We start from the raw sequence: 14,165 nt of genomic DNA, 5'->3' as shown, positions 1-14,165 counted from the left end.
TTAAGAGAGAGAGAGAGAGAGAGAGAGAGAGAGAGAGAGAGAGAGAGAGAGAGCGCACGCATGACTTTTTAGTTTTTCAACAAACTGAAAATCATGCCTACACACTTCACAGTCCTCTGAATGCTAACGGATCTCGCGAGATCCTGCCTGCCGGCTCTAACACAGACATGGCTCTTCATGGCTCCTCACGCTGATTTGATATCGCAGATGCGACAAGAAAAGTGTAGCTATGCTGATATTGCTAACAATATCACAGCACAGTTCGGTGTGGAAAGAGGTGTTTCTGCCCGCAGTGTCAGAAGGTTTTGTGCCGGAAATGTTGTGCCGAAACGGAATGCTTTGACCACACAGCAATTACAGGTGGAAGTGGCTAGCGCTATAAATGAGGTAACGTTAAGGCTAGATGGGAAAAAAATATACATGGCTATCAAATTCTAAAGTCAGGGGCAGATCGAGACTTGTAGGCCTACGTCTGTTTTAGGCAGCACTGTAAAGTATGCTTTGTTGACGCCACTGATCAGGTGTCATCCTGTCTTCATTAGGTCTAGAAATTCTCTAAATTTAGTTCTCTAAATTTGCGGAATTAAACGGGATTAGAGGGAACGTGTTGTTATCTCTAATAGTAAGAATAGGCCTACATCAGAAAAAATCTGACGGTGGAATAGCAACATGAAGAGTGGTTACTGCTTTGCAACAAAATATCCTGAAACCCACCTTACCAAAGTGCCATCATAGGGGACGAATTGTGTCACACATAGCGGCTTTATTACCTCTTACCCTCTAGGCCCAGTGCATCCCGCTGTAGACCTATAGGCTCCAGTGTGGCTTCACCGCAGGAAATTGGGCCTTGATAAAGCTATATGGTATACAGTATGAGGTATGGTATACAGTATCATTCTATCGAAATTTCTATCGCCAATATCTTTCAGGCTTTACATAATTGGTCCAAATATTAATTTCACTCTTTTCAATCCTTTTGATAACCCACATACATCTTCCTGTTATCTTTGGGGTCAAATTGACCCCAAGGACGAAATATGTTAGTAAATTTGAGGATAACAGGAGGGTGAAGCAATTTTTTGATTCTCTATAGTCTTATTTTATAAGTTTGCAGAATACATAACTAATTTGTTGATAGTCTGCTGTAGCCTATGGGAAATAATTTACCTTTGACCATCCTCTGTTTAGGCAGGACCAACATATGGCCGCAAGATGCTTACAGGCTACCTTGCCGCTAAAGGAGTACATGCTGCAGAGCGTCGTGTTGGCAGTATACTGAAAAATATTTGCCAACCATACAATGCTGAGCGATGTCATGTAAGTTACTACCACTGTTTTCAACTGTTTCCCTAGTTTATTTAAGTTAATAAATCAGTCCTTACACAAATATAAGATATCATCAGTTTATGTGTGTTGTTAAGAATATAATTAGAGTCAACAATATATCTGCTTTTGTATGTGTCCTTTAAGGGAGCACGTAACTTGAATCCCTCACCCGACTATGCTAAGTATATGGGCCATAAGCTCCATATTGACCAAAATGAGAAACTGGTCATCTTTGGTGTGACACATGTGTTGGCCATTGATGGATTCAGCAGCATGATTGTGGCACATTCCATTATGCCAGTAAAGAACAACGTCATAATATATGACAAAGTTTTCAGGTAGGCCTTTGTTTTGCTGGCTTAGTATTAGTCCTGGTCCTGGTTTCCTGACGATGTTCAAAAGAGCATCTTTACGAGCATCTTCATTTGGGTCTTACCCTACATGCTCCCTACATCAAACAAGTGCTGAAACTGGCTCATTCAGGCATTAAGCACAGCATGAATTGAATGTCTTCATGTTTGCCTACATAGTACAAAGATACAGCTTTTAAAAATTAAATTACTGCCCCATTGGTATACTTTAGGGAAACACCTCTGATAACCAATATGGAAGTCAGGTGCAGTGTAATGTTCATACTTTAAAGACATTTTTTGTGGTGTAATTATCCATTTTATAAATATTTGATTTTGGGATTATGATTGTGTGGATACATTTCAGGTCTGCTGTAATGAAATATGGGATGTGGGACCAGGTCAGAGTCGATCACGGAAAGGAATTTTACCTGACCTTGTTCATACAAGAAATGTTACAAGAACACAGACATGATCGAGAGGCGGCTCCTTATTGTCAAACCCAATCCACAAGAGTAAGAACTGCAGACATTTAAAAAAAATAAGTTTTAATATGTAATAGTTTTGTACATTTGCAGCTTAGTGAAACTGTAATACACCACAGAGTTTACACCATGCATGTCCAGCCATATACTATTTGCATGCGTGTGAATTTATGCTGGCATGACTGTTGTTTTTCTAGCAAAGTGTTGTCATTGTCATTTATTCAGAACCATACAGTTGAAAGAATGTGGCCAGAGGTGAATAACAGGGTGAACTACCCACTGAAGACTGCTCTGGTGGGGATGACAAATGCAGAGATATTGGACATGGAGGACAGCATATCCAAATACTGTGTGTCGATAAAACTCACTTGCCAACTAGCACAGATTGGTATCACAAGGATGGTTGCATCATGGAATGCACACCGGATTCCAGGTAAGGAGAAGTACACACAGCATATTCATACACAACAACAAAAAATGACATTATTTTTGTCACAGTAGGTGCCTCAGAATCATGCTAATGCAATTTTCTCTCTATTGGGAGGAATATTTTAATTCAGCTTTTCTACTTCACAATTTCCCTTGAAATGTTACCCTCTCTACTTTATTTTGCGTTTAACACCATTTCCGAGTATTGTCTAAAAGTATGCACCGTCTTGGTAGGTACTAGGTACTACTAGAAATGTGTAATCTTTGTAATTGTGTTTAATTGCAGGAAAGGGGATACCAAGTGTACTATCCAGAGGTGGTTGCCAAGCTATCGCTCCAGTCAACCAGCTACTCGATGCCTCTGCAGCGGCTGACCTCTACCAGCAGCACCTAGGATCACTGACTCGTGAGTCTACCTTTGGTGCTGATCCTTTCCCATCTGCAGACGTGAGGTCAAGAGCTGAAATGGATTTCAATGATCAGTTCCCAGATATGGAAGCACTTTTTGAAGCAACCGTACACCGGAACTACAGGCATTTTCAAGAAGCTGTTATGTGTCTGATTGATGTAACTAAGAGATATGTTGAACACTATTGGAATTTGTCCTCACAGACATCAAGGGCACCCAAATTGTTGACTCAGAGGGAACAACAGGTAATAATTAAAAAATATATATATCTTATTACCAGGCTATACAAGGCTGATCAGCGGATTATCAGCCTATACCTTTTGAGTTGGGGAGGGGAATACACAAAGATTTCCATGTATTACTACACAAGCAGTATGTAGAAATAATACAGCTTGTAAAGCAAAAATAACATACAATATACCATATTAATGAAATAGAACACTGTAATTATAATGGTAATATTTTCACAAAAGAAGTCACAGCATCCTTTGCCTGCACTGGAAATCACACATTTCTGGCCTTGCATGTCCACAATTAAATATGTCTGAATGAGAAAAAATAATTAAATGTTGTGTTTTTAACACTTTTAGGGTCAGCATACTGGAGACAGAACTCCAGGAAGGTCTGGGCTGTGTCCTTGTCTACACTAACCAACTTCAACCAGGGAAAGAGGAGGTGTTCAAGGTTGTAGACACACAAAGTTTAAGCTAATCACTTTCAGTGGAGTTCTTCAATAAATCAGTGTATCAAGTAATGTTATTTAGGACAATGTGTTCATTGGCTTATAGTTGGAGCATAAAAGTACTATACCACTTGTGGGAGTCAGGTGGCTGAGCGGTTAGGGAATCGGGATAGTAATCAGAAGGTTGCCGGTTCTGGCCGTGCAAAATGACATTGTGTTCTTGGGCAAGGCACTTCACCCTATTTGCCTTGGGGGAATGTCCATGTACTTACTGTAAGTCGCTCTGGATAAGAGCGTCTGCTAAATTACTAAATGTACCACGTTTGAATATTAACAATGTTGCAAAGTTTGTTGAGAATCCTTTTATTTTATATAATTATAGCACTTATCTTATGTAATTTCTATTCAGTAGCTTCAGAGAGGACAGCCTGGATGGCATTCAAGAAAAAATCGAGGAGGGGATCTTGGCATCCCAGAACCTGGACTCTGTGCTGGTGGGCTTGCGTGAGACAACCAATCTGCTGGCGATTAATCAGCAGAGGATGTCAATGAAGGAGGCTTTCAAGTGCCTTGTCTGCCAGGGTAGGCCTATGTTCATTTGTTTGATGGGCTAAATTACAATTAGGATTTGCACATTATGCAAAGTAGTACATTTTCTTATTGTCATATTTCCATAATCATATATTTCAGACACAATGGCTGAACCCATGGTCTCCAGTTGCTGCAGCAGTTTGGTGGGGTGCAAGGACTGTGTGGAACAGTGGTTAACCACAGCAGACCAGTGCCTGAAATGTAGGGCTAACTGCCCTCCGGGCAGTGTTATTCAGCTGCATGGCCTATCTGGAGTTTTGGAGATGATAAAGGATTTGTAAACTGTTTGATGTTTTTTGCCTAGTAGTGCTTGTTTTTGTTTTCCCTTGTTCTTGTACTGTTCATGGGTAGGGAATATTTCATTTCATACATTACATTTCGACAGAGGCTTCTCTTAATAAAAAGCGTTTGATTGTTGTAATGTGTGTCAGCATACTCACTGTATTATTAGCGATGGTAACTGTTTAAATACAATCAGGAGTCAACATTTGGCACTCATCCAAAATCATTCTGGGCTGCATTTCCCGTTATGGATCGTAGCTGTTACGAGGGTTCTCTACGATCAAAATAATGATCCATCGTTATTTCTTATGTGCGTTCCCCGAACATGCTGGTAAGGAAAACCCTCCTACAGCCCTCCTATAGGGAGTCAGGTGGCTGAGCGGTGAGGGAATCGGGCTAGTAATCCGAAGGTTGCCAGTTCGATTCCCGGTCATGCAAACTGATGTTGTGTCCTTGGGCAAGGCACTTCACCCTACTTGCCTCGGGGGAATGTCCCTGTACTTACTGTAAGTCGCTCTGGATAAGAGCGTCTGCTAAATGACTAAAATGTAAATGTAAGACGTTTCCCAGATGCGGAAATGTGATTATTCTGTTGCAAATTTTGTTCAATAAACTTTAACCAAAATAATTGAGTAGGCCTAATCGCGGTATGCAAGAATTATTTTTTAGCAACGTTGTAGGCTACATATAGGCCTACTATATCATCATTATTATGATCGTTTTAAATTTATATCGTAGGTGGTTGAAAATAGTTCACATGATTTGCACCTAGCAGGTGTTATGAATTTACAATCAGCGTGATGCATTTTTTAAACGCAATTCGCACACCCTTTGATTAAAGGCATGTGTAGTCTAGTTCATTGAAAAACATCCCAGTTTCAGTTTAACTTCTGTAAAAACAATAGAAAATAATACAAATATATAAGAGTTGTCTTTTTTTCATTTTGCATCCATGTAGCCTTGTTTTTAGGGTCGGCCTACTGTGGTGTCTCCACTGAGTCTCTTTGCTTAAACTGCACTTAGCGATCTACGACTGATCAGGAGCTCTCGTTAATCTACGACCATTTCTAAGAGCCTCTGTAGCTACGCTTTCGGGAAACGCAGCCCAGAAACTTTGCAGCGCACCTCTCTCGCTGCTGTCCTCGAGTTGTATAGGCCCTATCACCAAACTAACGAGTCAGCATATGTTTAAAAAGTATTATTTAAAACTAGAAAGTGCATTTCCTGCAGAAAATGCGTTGGAATGCTGAAAGATGAAATATTTTTTTTTTAATTGCTGAAAATACAGAAATGAGAAAATACCCGCAAGCTGAAATGAATTTCAAAAATGTGTGAGTCACACAAAAGAGGCAGTGTGGAAACTGAACTGCATCATCTAACAATGCTAACAGTGCGTTCACACTGCAGCGGAGCGGGCGGCGCGGGGCGTCGGCTTCCAATTCATTTTCAATGAAACCAGGCATTGACGCTCGCGTAGGGCATTGTGGGAAGGCGAGCGGAGCGTTGCAAGTTGGATTTTCTCAACTTTATGTAAACGAGGAGCGTGAAAACGCTAGCGTTGGCCAATCGGATTGGTTTCTTGTTTCTCGTAACGTAGCAACCGTTGGTCATGATAAACATTTCTAGGTTTCACAATTTCAAGATGGAGGAGAAACTTTTCGTATGTGTCTGCACACCCAGTTCTGTTCAGAAAAAAAGTTACTAATGTGACGAGCCTGAATTTAAAGATTACATTAAGCTAACTAGAGAGGGTACAATTTCTGGGGAAATTGTAGGGTGTGCTTGCTTGCGTCGGTTGCACAGGGGTCCGTTTTTTAATGACATTTTTACAACTGATATTTCTGTATATTTTATATAAAAATGCATACTTATTATTTATAAAGATTACATAGATTTAAAAGCATTTTTTTTTGCTGCTCATTTACAACTGAAAATATGAGTGAAGTATAGAATGAAATAGATGTCTTCTCATTTCCCCTGCAAGAGGCAGCCTCAACGTTGAATCAAAACGAATACATTTGGCAGACCAGTGTAAAAATTGACCTAATCTCTATGACTTAAACGTCATTTTAAGTTTTTCCCTTCTCATGATATTTTCAGGCATTTAGCCTACTCATTGCATTCATTCATTAATAAAGAACCCCCTTTGAAGATTATTCTACGACGTTACCCGGTAGTAGAAGATGGAATCGCGATTCAAACTGTACCATCTGCTAACTGAAAATATGCCCCCCAAAACGTAAATAAGCTTGACATTTATTTAGTGGAAAATCGCTCATTCATAAAAAGCTCACTGGTAGCGATCATTGTCAGTAACAACGCAAAATGCGATATAGCCCTGTGTGGAGAATCTGCCCCGGTAAATTGTACTACTACTGTACAGTACTAGACTACTGCTGTGTTCGTCTTGGTAGCGATTGCGTTGGTTGAATTGGATTTAACGTTCCGTTGTACGATTTAAGATGAAATTAATTATTTTCATGAACAGAATGACAACGTTTAGGCTGCGGCAATGAAGTTCAGGTTAGTAGTTAGATAGACTTTTGATTTAAGTAAGGGGAGTGCCGAACATGTTCTGTCGCCGTTTGACTTCCTAAACAGCTGTGTAGTGTAGATGTTTTTGTAGTGTGTCTCGCGTAAGCTACAGCGTTGCAGTGAGCTACACTGGTTTGAAACCACAGGTAATGGTAATTTCACCAACAAATCGTTTTCTAATGTCAGAATAAATCCTACAACGAAAATGTATATGTGAGGAATGTTCATTTTAACGATTGAAAACAGATAACGCTACATCATAGACCACTGTAGTATGTGTTGCCCGGGCAACACAGGCTAATGTCATGATGCTAATACTTCAGTGAAATAGTAGACTACTGTTTCCGAAAGTAGATGTACTTCCTTAATAATATCAGCTTATATTGTACATTACACATCACAATTGTGTGTCATATCACAAAGTAAAATGAGTAAATAGTTATCACCCTGGCCTCTTTGCTTGTGGCGTTTCTGCAGCTGCCTTGCAGTAAAGCTATAGTTAGCCTAGCTATCCCCCAAGTTAACAGATGCGAAACGAATTTTCTGCCAAAGGTAGTCACGCGTGTTTTCGTGACGTTAGTGACGTTAGTAACGTCAGTGACTGTGGCTAGCAAATTAGCCACCGTTAGCTTCACTTTTCGCCACAAAAACTTAACTGAAGCCTAAACCATGCAACGGAACGTAAATTCCAATAGAAGCAACTCAAACTCTACCAAGACGAAACTTTTGACACCTACTTTGTCTATGTAGGCCAAATATTGACTGAGTTTTAGGGGGGCAAAAAGAATAATAATAATATATATGTGAGAGAACAAAGGTTGTGCCCTTGCCGAAGGCAAAGCACACCCAATAATACTAACAATAACAATAGGTGCCTCGCAGCTTCGCTGCTTGGCCCCTAATAAATATAGCTGCAAGCAGCAATGGAGGGGCCAAGCAGTCCAGAGCAGGACATGGCCTCCATAGCACTTGTGCAACAATTAAGTCACAACAACCTGTTGCACTCATGCAACACACCAAGTTTGGTTGAAATATATGTTTGCGTTCAAGAGTACTGAGAGTTCAAAGTTATTTTTCTGGTATAACACTGCAGGCCTCCTCTGCTCCTCATGGGAACGATGGAACCCAAGTCTGGTGACAATCGCGCAAATGGTTGCTGAGATATGCTCTTACGCCTCGTTTGGCGGCTTTGCCACCGCTTTTGATCGTCTCTACCGAACAAACGTTTTTGAAAATTGAAAATTCATCTGATTCCTTTTTTGAAACTAGGTCTAAAGATCATCTTTGCCAAATTTGGTAAACATTGGACAAAAATTGGGGCGTGCAAAAGGTTTTTACACTTTTCCATGAAATCCAAAATGGCGGCCGCGTCAATTTGGTTATTATGAAAAGTTATCAATGGTCAGGCTTGATATCTCACAAGACATCAAGAGACAAATAAATTACTTTATTAAGGTAAAAACTTCAACAGTTATTAGCCAAAACACGTTTATGCTTCCGGCCACGCCCCCTTTTAGTCACATGACACAGTTCTTGGAGGACATCCTTAGAATAAAGTTCCGAGTAGGCGTACCAACTTTGGTGTCACTGCCTCAAAGAACTGCTGAGATATATGGTTTCACTTCCTGTTTGGCGGCTTTTCTGCAGAATTTGATTGTCTGTACCGGAAAAACGGTTGTGAGCATCAAAATTCTTTTCGATAAATTTTGTGAGGCTTGGTCTGAAGATCATATCTGGTAATTTTGAAGAAGATTTGACAAAATTTCTAGGAGGAGTAGGCTTTCAAAGGTTTTTGATAAAACCTGAAATAGCGGAAAATCTATAAAACGGATATTGACGCCATGGTGTGCATTGAATTCGGCTTGATCCAGGGAATCCAATGGTACCTCATTTTTGAAAATGGGTCATACGGTTCAAAAGTTGCGTGTGTAAACACAACTCCAACTTTGACCCATTGGTGGTGCTAGAGTACCAAAGTATGGGACATGAAACTTTGTGAATTGGACCAGGGGACTGTCCCAAATGAGTGTGTCAAATCTCACAACTTTCGACCAAGCGCTTCTAGGGCCTACCATAGACACCCAGTCTTAAGAAGTATAATAATAATAACTAGAGAGGGTACAATTTCTGGGGAAATTGTAGGGTGTGCTTGCTTGCGTCGGTTGCACAGGGGTCCGTTTTTGAATGAAATTTTTACAACTGATTTCTGTATATTTTATATGAAAATGCATACTTATTATTTATAAAGATTAAATAGATTTAAAGCTGATTTTTTGCTGCTCATTTACAACTGAAAATACGAGTGAAGTGTAGAATGAAATAGATGTCTTCTCATTTCCCCTGCAAGAGGCAGCCTCATCGTTGAATCAAAACGAATAAATTTGGCAGACCGGTGTAAAAATGGACCTAATCTCTATGACTTAAACGTCATTTTAAGTTTTTCCCTTCTCGTGATATTTTCAGGCATGTAGCCTACTCATTGCATTCATTCATTAATAAAGAACCCCCTTTGAAGATTATTCTACGACGTTACCCGGCAGTAGAAGATGGAATCGCGATTCAGACAGTCCCATCTGCTAACTGAAAATATGCCCCCCAAAACGTAAATAAGCTTGACATTTATTTAGTGGAAAATCGCTCATTCATAAAAAGCTCACTGGTAGCGATCATTGTCAGTAACAACGCAAAATGCGATATAGCCCTGTGTGGAGAAGCTGCCCCGGTAAATTGTACTACTACAGTACAGTACTAGACTACTGCTGTGTTCGTCTTGGTAGCGATTGCGTTGGTTGAATTGGATTTAACGTTCCGTTGTACGGTTTAGGCTTAAATTAATTATTTTCATGAACAGATTGACAAAGTTTAGGCTGTGGCAATGAAGTTAAGGTTAGTAGTTAGATAGACTTTTGATTTAAGTAAGGGGAGTGCCGAACATTTTCTGTCGCCGTTTGACTTCCTAAACAGCTGTGTACAGTACTGTAGCTAGATGTTTTTGTAGTGTGTCTCGCTCCTTCCTTACGGAGGAATCCTAATAAATATAGCTCCTCCGCAAAATGGCAAAATATTATAAACATGTACACTGTATAAGATCGGGAGTTGGACAACAAGGGAGCAAAACTACTTCATGTTTGGCCAACAACAGGCTGAATGGGGATTTGAACTCATGAGCATAAGGTCACAAGTCAGTCTCTCTATCCTCTCTGCTACACACCAACTGTTGAGATTGTATGAAGTAAAAGGGCAGAGTATTAGCTTTTGATCAGACATTTCAAGGTGAAATTGCATGAAATTGTGCATGGTATTTCAGAATGATGTCATCCTGTTTAACTAAACAGATAATCAAAATTATGACAGGCCAAAAGATAATGGCTGGAATCCAACTAACTACCTTATACTTTAAAGGTCACCATGCCAGCCCATTGAGCTATTCTCAGTGTTGAATATTGTCATGTTCAGTTACTGTATAAAAAAGTAAGCTATTTCTCCTGTGGTAAGCGTTGTTAGATTCAGCCTAAGTTGAAACTGCTTGTACATTTCCTATAAAAACGGACAACGGGATGACTGGTTGCTGCTGTAAAGAATAACTTTCTCATCGTTTTTTTAAACAGGTTGTTTGGAGTGCCATAACTTGTCATGGAAGGGAATTTTAAATCATGCCTAGCATTAGTGGGAATGTGTCCTGGCTTAGGTTACTGAAATGAATTTGTGCAACAGGCAAGGGATCCACCTGAACAATCAATTTACTTCATTAGAGTTATCTCTACCATGCGTAGACTACAAGTAGTTAGATACTGTGGTGAACCTGGCTTGTTTTGCAGTGGTTTACACAGTCTCGCTAAACAGATGATCAGAGTGTTGTGATGGACTCAAATAAACACGCATTGCTATGTTTTTACAACCGGAGGATTGATCGGAAGACTAGAAACCGTTTTGTCAGAATAAAAAATTAAAAACTATGCCTCTGACTGGTTTTGAACCTACAACCCTTTGCTTACCAGCACAACATCTCAGCCAATTGAGACATTCCCAGACAGGGATTACACAAAACTGGATAATAAAAAAAGCTGTTTCTCCAATGGCGAGCATTGTCAGATTTGGTCGAAGTTCAAACAGCTGTAATTCAGTCATGTCACCTTAAAGCCTATTAGGTTTGAACCATCCTTCAAAAATACATTTGATTTAGTGACACAAACATATTGAGGCAATGTGGACATTTACATAAATACACCCATTTCAGCCATTTTGTACTTGATTCAATTGCCTTAAGTAAAGTTTTTAAATACGTCAATGATACATATCTGTACCAAATTTCAAGTCAATTTCACCTTTGGTTCAAGAGAAGAGGAATTTTGAAGGTTTTCCCAAATTATCACAGTACAGGAAAATCCATCATGGCGGACCTTATGGGTCCTTGAGGCTTTTTTGTTCCTCATGAAAAATGAGGCATGCACACCAAGTTTCAGAAGAATTGGAGCAATGGGGTGGAAATGCCATCACTTTGAAAATCGTACTTTTGGGCGTGGCCTGTGGCGCCCCCTATGGTTCGATGTGGCCCATATTTGGTGTGGGGGTACCCACTTGGATGTAGTATCAATGTGCCAAATTAGAAAATTTATGACCAGGGACTTTTTGAGATATTGGGGCGCAAGGAGAAGAAAAATAATAATAATAATAAGAAGAATACCAATAATAACAATAGGTTCCCTCCTACCGGAGGAACCTAATAATAATAAGAATACCAACAATAACAATAGGTTCCCTCCTACCGGAGGAACCTAATAAGAATACCAACAATAACAATAGGTTCCCTCCTACCGGAGGAACCTAATAAGAATACCAACAATAACAATAGGTTCCCTCCTACCGGAGGAACCTAATAAGAATACCAACAATAACAATAGGTTCCCTCCTACCGGAGGAACCTAATAAGAATACCAACAATAACAATAGGTTCCCTCCTACCGGAGGAACCTAATAATAACCATCCATAAGTGCTGTTAACCACAAACAGTAAGTTATTTACATTACATTTATTCATTTAGCAGATGCTTTTATCCAAAGCGACTTCCAAGAGAGAGATTTACAAAGTGCATAGGTCACTGATCATAACAACAAGATAGCCACAAAAACATTGCGAGTAGCCAAAACATGAAGCACACATTGTGAACAACCAAAGTAAGTGCCAAAGGGAAGAACCATAAGAGCATGTAGTTAAACAAGTTACAATTAAACAACATGAACCGCTATGAGTGCAAGTGTATCTGTGGAAAAAAGCAAGCAATAGTAATAAAAACAATATATCACAGCGAGAACAAAAATTTAAAACAGTTACCACTAACCACAAGAGCAACAAGTCTCTAAGCAAGAGTCATTGTGATCCTTGAGGAAACTAACATCGGGTCAAGCGAACCATTCCTAAGTACCGTTGTACTCCCGGAACAAGTGCGTCTTGAGCCTTTTCTTGAAGGTGGAGAGAAGGTGGAGAGACAGTCAGTGTCTCTGATGGAGGTGGGGAGTTGATTCCACCACTGGGGGGCCAGACGGGAGAAGAGCTTATCACATGAACATCATTACCACAGTAATAAACAGCAAATGTTTACTCCTCGACAGGTCTGCAAATGCCTTTGTAAACCAAGATTTGTTCAAACGTTTGTTAACCGAGACCGTAGGTCAAAGACACTTTTTATTCAATTGCAGGTATGTGACAGTATTATTTTTCAAGAAGTCTGCAGGTTGACAAGCATTAATTGACTCCTCTCCTTCAGGCTTCCCTAATGTCATAGGGGCAATAGACTGCACCCATGTGCGAATCCAAGCCCCATCTGGACCTGTGGAGGCATACTATGTCAATCGCAAATCTTTCCATAGCCTAAATGTACAGGCATGTACCAGCTGAGGACAGCTGTCCATACACTTGAGGGGGAAAAATTATTAATTATATTGGATGAAATGTGCCCTTCTACAATAGAGCTAATTATATATTTCTATAGGCAGGCCTAGTGATTTCAAATTAACGTTCTTTAAAGCAGTGTGCCCCATAATTGAACACACTTATCTTGTCAGATGATCTGCAATGCAAGTTGCCTGATCTCCAATATTGAGGCAAAATGGCCCGGCTCTGTCCATGATTCCCGAATATTTCGAGCATCATCTCTTTCACAGAGGTTTGCACAAGGCAAGAGCATGCTGTTACTATAGGGCTTACATAATTTACTTCACCTTAACAATTTTGTATATTAAAACACTTCCATTCTGTTGGAGAGTTTAATGGACTTCTGCTTGGGGACAGAGGTTATGCCTGTATGCCATACCTGCTGACACCCTACCCAGAACCAGCAACAGACCCAGAGAGAGCCTTCAACCTTGCCCATGCTTAAACCAGGGCACGGATTGAGATGGTTTTTGGCCAACTGAAATCTAGGTTCCAGTGCCTAAAAGGCCTCAGGGTTGCTATAGACAGGGCCTGTGACATCACAGTTGCCTGTGCAGTCTTGCACAACATCACCACCCTACGCCGTGAGAGACTGCCCAGAGTGTTGCCGGAGGAGCAATGGGAAGAATTGAACCCAGCCCTTCAGAACCGAGATGGAAGAACCGTGCGGGATCTTTACAAAAATACCTATTTCAGTTAACCCATTTAAGTCACGGTCACCTTTGTTTGAATTAATCATTTATTTCAAAGCTCAGAATTTCAGTTAAATTGGTTTGAATTCATTTAAGAGGGAAGTTTTTCATGTCTTCCTTGAGGGTTTAGGGGGGGTTTAGGTGCATTTCTATGAGCATATGTAAAGGCCTCTGTGACATTGCTTGTAAAACAGAATATACAACACATTGCAATTTCATTTTATTCATTCATTCTCATCAAGCTCTGAAGACAAAAAAGAAAAGTTATTAAAAAGTCCAAACATGACCATCTGCAGTGTTTTAAATGTATACATACATCCTTCTCCAGTTTCTTTATCTCCAACTGCAACTTTTTTATTTTTAATCTTCTGTACTCCTTGTCGAGTTTTTTTCTCTCAATGTCAAGAAGCAAATGCCTCTTGTATATTGCCCGGACATCCTGTGAAAAAGAA

The 14,165-nt window shown here is 40.0% G+C and overlaps 1 protein-coding gene across 1 annotated transcript; it reads left to right on the top strand.

Annotated features, from left to right (window-relative positions):
* The first annotated feature begins 207 nt into the window (after window positions 1-207).
* LOC136960424 (uncharacterized) lies at window positions 208-13,466 on the top strand. Its single transcript, XM_067254922.1, has 9 exons — window positions 208-387; window positions 1,189-1,317; window positions 1,471-1,664; window positions 2,044-2,191; window positions 2,387-2,594; window positions 2,877-3,244; window positions 3,590-3,621; window positions 4,091-4,263; window positions 13,351-13,466. Exons 1-9 carry the CDS (start codon window positions 208-210, stop codon window positions 13,464-13,466), a joined length of 1,548 nt encoding a protein of 515 aa, XP_067111023.1.
* Window positions 13,467-14,165: the final 699 nt, after the last annotated feature.

This window comes from Osmerus mordax, chromosome 17 (assembly GCF_038355195.1).
Source record: "Osmerus mordax isolate fOsmMor3 chromosome 17, fOsmMor3.pri, whole genome shotgun sequence".
Taxonomy (NCBI): Eukaryota; Metazoa; Chordata; class Actinopteri; order Osmeriformes; family Osmeridae; genus Osmerus; species Osmerus mordax.
The sequence above is the reverse complement of the archived record's forward strand: the minus strand, read 5'-3'. Positions and strand labels throughout refer to the sequence as shown.